General features: G+C 38.8%; 1 protein-coding gene across 1 annotated transcript; it reads left to right on the top strand.

The window, feature by feature from the left end:
* Window positions 1–3,814: 3,814 nt before the first annotated feature.
* Window positions 3,815–6,181, top strand: BCL10 (BCL10 immune signaling adaptor). Its single transcript, XM_010170507.2, has 3 exons — window positions 3,815–3,823; window positions 4,235–4,523; window positions 5,590–6,181. Exons 2-3 carry the CDS (start codon window positions 4,247–4,249, stop codon window positions 5,955–5,957), a joined length of 645 nt encoding a protein of 214 aa, XP_010168809.1. The 5' UTR covers window positions 3,815–3,823; window positions 4,235–4,246; the 3' UTR covers window positions 5,958–6,181.
* Window positions 6,182–6,627: the final 446 nt, after the last annotated feature.

Here is a 6,627-nt window from a genome sequence, read left to right as displayed (position 1 = left end):
CGGGGTTCCCGGTGCGAGGCTGATAATGACTTGCACAAACGTCACCCGGGCCAGGTGTCCACCGGAAAGTTCCGTTTCTTTTTGTTGTGCTCGAAGCCCCTCCTGGCGGGGCTCCGGGCCTCGCGGCGTCCGTACGTTCCGCAGTAAGTGGTGGGAGGCAGCAGAAGTGAGCCGTGGTTAGTGTGCCTGCAAGTGTGTCTGCTTGTCTTGGTGTTAGTAAGATTCTCTCTTACAGAGTGTGACTATTTGGATTAAATATTCGTCAGTTTTCTGAGGCTTTTTGTTCTGTATTTTCCTGATTTTTTCCCTTATTTGTTGACTGGAATCTGAGGGGAGACTTCATCCTGATTCAGCCTGGATTTGCTTATCCCTTTGGTAGACGGGGAAGCAACAATCACAGAGTCATTAAGGTTGGAAAAGACCTCTAAGATCATCCAGTCCAACCATCAACTCATCACCACCACGCCCACTAAACCACATCCCTGAGGGCTACATCTACACCTTTCTTGAACACCTCCAGGGATGCTGACTCTGCTACTTCCCTGAGCAGCCTGTTCCAATGTCTGACCACTCTTTCGGAGAATAATTTTTTCCTAATATCAATGTACTAACCAACATCAAGAAGTGATTGATTAATTAAAAAAACCCACAATTTTTCAATTATTTATTGACCATCCATGCTTCTGTTTGTCTTATGTTTGATTTATTTGGGGTTTTATGCTCCTTTAAGATACAATAAAGAGTGTTTGGAGTTCAGTTTTGGGTTCTTACTAGCTTTATGCATACATAATTTTCTGTAAATACTTTGTCATGGTTTTGTGAGGCATGTTTTTCAAGTTATTACTTGCTTCTGTGGAACCACGGTGTCATACTGCAGTAGTTAGCATCTAGTAGTTACACTGAAAAAGGATAAGAACTGCTTATATCAGACTATGTATATGACATGATATATATGTTAGTCTGTGTCAGTGACTGAATTCACAGCTGCATCTCACAGAAGTGCATGTGTGTTGCTGCAGCCTTTAATCTTGTAGAGTCTCCAGTAGTAATTGGAGGACTAGATAGAAACCTAGTATGTAGGAAGAAATAACTTTAGTTTTATCATCAAAAGACAATCTGATAAATCTGCGTTCAGAGATCCTTCTCTCAGATTTTAACTGTTGCAGCTTCACGATTCAAAGCGCTGGTTCGGTGTACGCTCACTTAGCTGTTTCAAAGCTATGCAAGGAACTTTGATAGGATCACTTCAAACACAAGTGATTGCACTGCATTGCCACAAGTTCTGGGTATATTTCGTGACAGCATACCTCAAAAAGCTAACTTGCAAAGATGGCTTAGTCTGGGTAAACTTGTCCTGAGGAGGAATTATAAAGGTTGGAGTCTTACATTCAAGAGCTGGGAAAGAGGCAACGAGTCATACAGAATCATGGATATAGAGCAAAGTGTATTTAAAGCTTCTGTTCTAATGTGTTTACTCTTTCTGTCCCCATAGACGTTAACCTATGAGGACAGTGCAGAGGGGAATTCAGAACAGATACACTTCATACAGTGGAAGATTCATTACTGGAAGGTGTTAGTCAAAACGCAGCAGTTATTCTATTCAATAACAGCTCACTCTGTTCTTTTAACATTGACTTATATTTCAGAGTTTGTTGATTGATCCTCCTGGTGGTAGGATGGGATTTCCATGAGAAGTGAAGAAATCTGTATTGTCTGCTATGTTTGTAACCATTCAGACATGGGCTCATTGCAGCTGAACACTTGAGGTGTATTCCAGAGCTGCCTAAGTTGATATAAGCTGTACTGTTGCACTTTCCTGCCCTTCTAGTTGTTATGCCACCGCTAGTGCCAATGTGATGGCGCATTACACTGGACTGAGTAATTAGCTGGCTGTGGGAGGGGGAAAAAAGCACCAATTCAGTTTCTTAACTGGATTTTCTCATCCACAAGCCTAAGGGAAGGGGTAGGAACTTGCAGCTGCCATGCAGGCCGGCGTGTTTCTTGCACTTAAATTGGCCACCATGGAGCTGCACCCTTACATTTTTGGTTTTACATTGTATTCAGTCTGGTGCTGATAGTCTACTGCTAAAAGCCTTTGTTTATCCACCTTGCATGCTCATCTGGTGTTTTCTTTACCAACTGTGTGACCATGGGCTGTTTATTGATAGCTTGGTATTTGTTGGCTCCTAAAGAGCAACTAGTAGAACACCTTTATCCTCTACTGTACTTAGTGGAGCAGCCCAGGGAGTTTTTTCTTTAGGAGTTATTGGTGCTTTCCTTAGCACCAGTATGCCAGGCAGTATTTTGCTGTTTGAAATAATCTGTTTTAAAGTGCATCTTGATGTCTGGTGTTTCCTGCACATCTATTTACTGAGCCAGTAAATGGCTACAAGGCAAACAGTAATTTTAAAATTTTAATTTTTAAATGCTGCTACTGCTATGGAATCTAATCTGAAAAAGCAGGAGGATAGTTGAAAACTTTCTTCAGGGAAGAAAGGGGAACTTTCTTCAGGGAAGAAGTTTTGTTTCTTTTCATCTCTTCATATGTCTTGTATGTAAAGGTGCTTTTCCTTCTGGCTCTCCAATCTTATTTTTCTTTCGAATCCAATGAGACTGGAGGAGGTGTTAGGGTTTTTTTGCATCAGTAATATTCAGCTAGTGGGTATCTGACTCCCTGTGTAATTCTGCACAGTGAAAAATGTTGGTAGGAGAAACTGACAATTTTGGAGTATTAAATAAAATGAGAGCTTGTTTTTCAAGCACAGAGATGTCATTTGTGACTCTCATCTTCATAGAGTAGTAGATAGATACTGAAACCAGAGAGTTGTGAGCACATGCATTCGTTCTGTTTCTATGTTGATATCAAACAGGCTTGTTAATGTACAGATTGAGATAAGATGAATCTAATTTAAATTTTGGTGATGTTTGTGCTTGTATGTACCCTCTGAACAAGGTGGAGAAAGATTGTTTTTTGTTTTGATAACTGTAAAAATGAGTTGGTCAGTATAGGAGAGGACATTTGGTCTTTCAAGGAGGAAATCAAAGTGGTGACCTGGCAGTCTTTAGTTCTGACATTACTCCTATAAAATTACCTCCAGAATAAATTGGTAGTCGGGTTAGAATTGAATATGATTACAAAATATAGCATATTTTCCCAGAAAGAAGATCTCTGAGGGAATGTGACCTGATACTAGGTGTTAGAATTCCTGAAGATGCAAACTGGTACTGCTGCTGAAGTGCTCCAGACAGGTGTCTCTGCTTCATCATACCCAGTGTTAACTGACTGCATGTTAGGCTCCTTAGACCATGGATGGAGTCCCCTCCCGTGGGCAGATTGTTCCACCTCTTTCTTTTTGCCGGTTATGGAGAGGACTTAAGTGACCAGTTTACACTTGTAAGCTGAAGTTTTACTGCAGAGGGTGGAGGCATTTTGCTCGGGCCAGAGTCATCAGAACTGCACTAACTCTGTGGTCTGTGCAGCATGTTAGAGGTGTGCAAGTTGCTTCAGATGTTTAATATAAAATCTTAAACCAAAAGAAAGCAGCTTGATGAAGACAAAAAGCAGCCAGTAAAGGTTTTTGAGTAGGTACATCTGTGGATGAAAGTGCGTGTATTTTGCATGCCCGTAATCTGTTGAACTTGTAAATAGTGGTGTTTATTTAACAAACCTTTTAAACATTCATGCTGTTGCTCTGAGATTGCTTTTACTCAAGGTACAGAAAACATCAACGATTGCAGTATTTTGGAGTTATGCCTCATTGATACAAATAGTATGGAAATGTGGCAGTCAGGCAGTCAGCGAGAATGAGTGTCTGTAGACGAAGTGAGTAGGTGCTGCTGTGTCCTGTTGGCATAATTTCAATTTTACATGGCAAATGATCTGAAATGTGATAACCATAGATTTGACGTAACTTATGTTTTCAGTAAGTATTTACCTTAGAATCATAGAATCATTAAAGTTGGAAAAGACCTCAAGATCACCAGTCAATTACTTAACACATATTAAAATCCCTGAGTTCACTCAAAGGAAATTCATGAAAGAGATTAACAAAATTAGATAATGTTTTTAAATTTTTAATTTTTTTTTTTTACACTGAGAAAAATCTCTGCTAGGTAACACAGTGGCAGCTTTAAAAATGGTTTCATTAACCTGTATCAAAATCATACAGGTTTCAAATACAGGCTTCTAAATAAATTGAACAGTTGGCTAATACCAGTTTGTTTTGTTTTTCAGGCTTTAGAAAGGATGCGTCCTTACCTGTGTGATAAAATCATAGCTGAGAGACACTTTGATTACCTACGTTCAAAGAAAATACTCACTAGAGAGGACACAGAAGAAATTTCTTCACGATCTTCCAGTAGGAAAAAAACTGGGAAGCTATTGGACTACTTAGCAGAAAACCCAAAGGGACTAGATGCTCTGATTGAATCTATCAGACGAGAACGAACGCAAAACTTCCTGTTACAGAAGATAACTGACGTAGTGTTGAAAATCAAAAATGAAAAACTGGAAGCTCTCAAAGGTGAGAAGTTTATAATATTTTGTAAGACATAATTTTTATTTTGAAGGTCTGCAGAATTAAACTCCAACAATTCTTTAAATTGTGTTTCTTAGTACAGGTTTTATTTTTTTTCCTCCCTCTAGTGTTTGATACAACATTCTTGGAAATACCACCAGTTTGGATTTACGATCCTAGTGCATGTATTCTGGCTTTGCCTTTTTCCTATCTGAACCCTGTCATGTGTTGTTATGATGGATAATTCTTGTCTTCACATTTCAATTTTGCTTTCTATAAGGTTCAAAGTTAAAACTTAAAATAGGTGGTTATCTTCCATCTTGCGTTTCTCTTGAAGCTGTTCACTGCAGTGGCAGGATGCTCTGGTTTTGTTAAACTTTGCATCTCAGCAGAAGATAAACCAGCAAATGCAACCTGAGGGGAATTCTCCTGCGTGCCTTCAATGCCAAAACTTAAAATTAGGCACTGTAAATGTATGCATGTGTTGCTTCATGCAGGTAGAGAAGTTTTGGTGACACACAGAGCTTGAAGTGACTGTATGTGCTTATATTTTAAGGCAGATAAAGTATAAGCCTTCTAAACCAGAAACCTTACTTGCCCTTCCACACCCATCAAAAGAGAAATAAAGAAGGAAGAAAGTAACATTTTTAACCCTAGAGATGAGAGACCTGAAGTTTTCTCTGGCTTCAGGTAAAACAACCTTCAAATGTAGTTCCCTTTGGAGTAGAACCATGTAGCTGAAGCTTTTAAGTTTGAAGAACACAGTGAGAAAAATTTGTCAAAGATGGGTCAAAGGGCTAAAGTGGTTTCTTAAAATTGAGCTTAAATTATGGTGCATCTTTGTCAAACAGTAGCTGATACAGAGATATAGAGAAATCATTCACATCAGCCTAGATAACCTGCATATATTTTTTAATTTGTCATGAATATTGGAATGTCACAGGTGAGATGAAGAGGTTAATTAAAAATGCAGACAATTGGTCTTCGACAATCTTACTGATATTAAATTAGAGCACAGTTTTAAGAGTGCACTGCATTGTAGTTAAACCCAGTCTCTGTTTTTTTGTCTTAGGTCTAAGCTGCAACACCTGTATGACCTCACTGTATGGAGGAATGAATAATCTTTCTAGATCATATTCTGATGAATCAAATTTTTTTGATAAAACAAAAGACAAAGAATCTACCCAGATGCATCATCCGGAAGAAGATTACAGCACTGCCGCATTTTTGTCTGCTGTCTCTCTTCATTCAATGAATTTGCCAGTTGCAGAGATGGGAAATGCAGAGTGTGCTGCTTTCTCAGCCACCCTTCCAGGGCCTGGAGACCCCGGTGCACCCCCCCTCCCCCCCGAGCTCCAGTCAGAGCAGCAAGAACCGAGTACTAGTTCCAGTGACAACTGCTTTTTGCCTTTAAGATCGCGTTCCCTCCAGCCACAGTGAACATAGTGACTTTTGTCAGTTCATCCAAATGGTACTGAAATTGTGTGTGATGTCTTATAAAGGTTAAAAAAGTGTTTTCAGACTGTTAACTAGCAAAATCAGAGGAAATGATCTACGTTATTTACTGTTTTTTTAAGGAGTCATTTTTCTGTAATTGGGTGACTTGAGCTGCTTGATTTTACATTCTTTAGGGAGCTTTTTTCAAAAGATCATGGTATTATACCAGCAAAGGTTTGTTTTTTAAACCAGTATAGTTAAGATTTCACATTTAGTTGCAGATATTTAAGCTGCCATTATAGAACAAAAATTTTCATTCTTCCTACAGAAACTAAGAAACCTGTTTTTCCTGATGTTTCTGTGACAGGTGAATTGGGAAAGATGGTTAGGAAAAGTATTGAGTATTTAAGAATAACTTTCTAAACTAAAAGCTTAAGCTCACTTACCAAAAAGCTTAAGCTCACTTACCAAAAAGCTTAAACTCATTTACCAAATTAAATGTTTCCCTGTAGGATAAATTCTGTACTCTGTGTATGTGTGTGCAGCTCCATTTGCAAAAAAACCTAAAAAGCCCAACTTTAATCTGTCCAATTCTGTAGCTGTGCTTACTTGTAAGAAGTCTCATAATTGTCTCAACTTTCTTCTGTGTCCTACCAGTAAATCAAAAGGCACT

Source organism: Antrostomus carolinensis, unplaced genomic scaffold, assembly GCF_000700745.2.
Source record: "Antrostomus carolinensis isolate BGI_N321 unplaced genomic scaffold, ASM70074v2 scaffold36316, whole genome shotgun sequence".
NCBI lineage: Eukaryota > Metazoa > Chordata > Aves > Caprimulgiformes > Caprimulgidae > Antrostomus > Antrostomus carolinensis.
The sequence above is the reverse complement of the archived record's forward strand: the minus strand, read 5'-3'. Positions and strand labels throughout refer to the sequence as shown.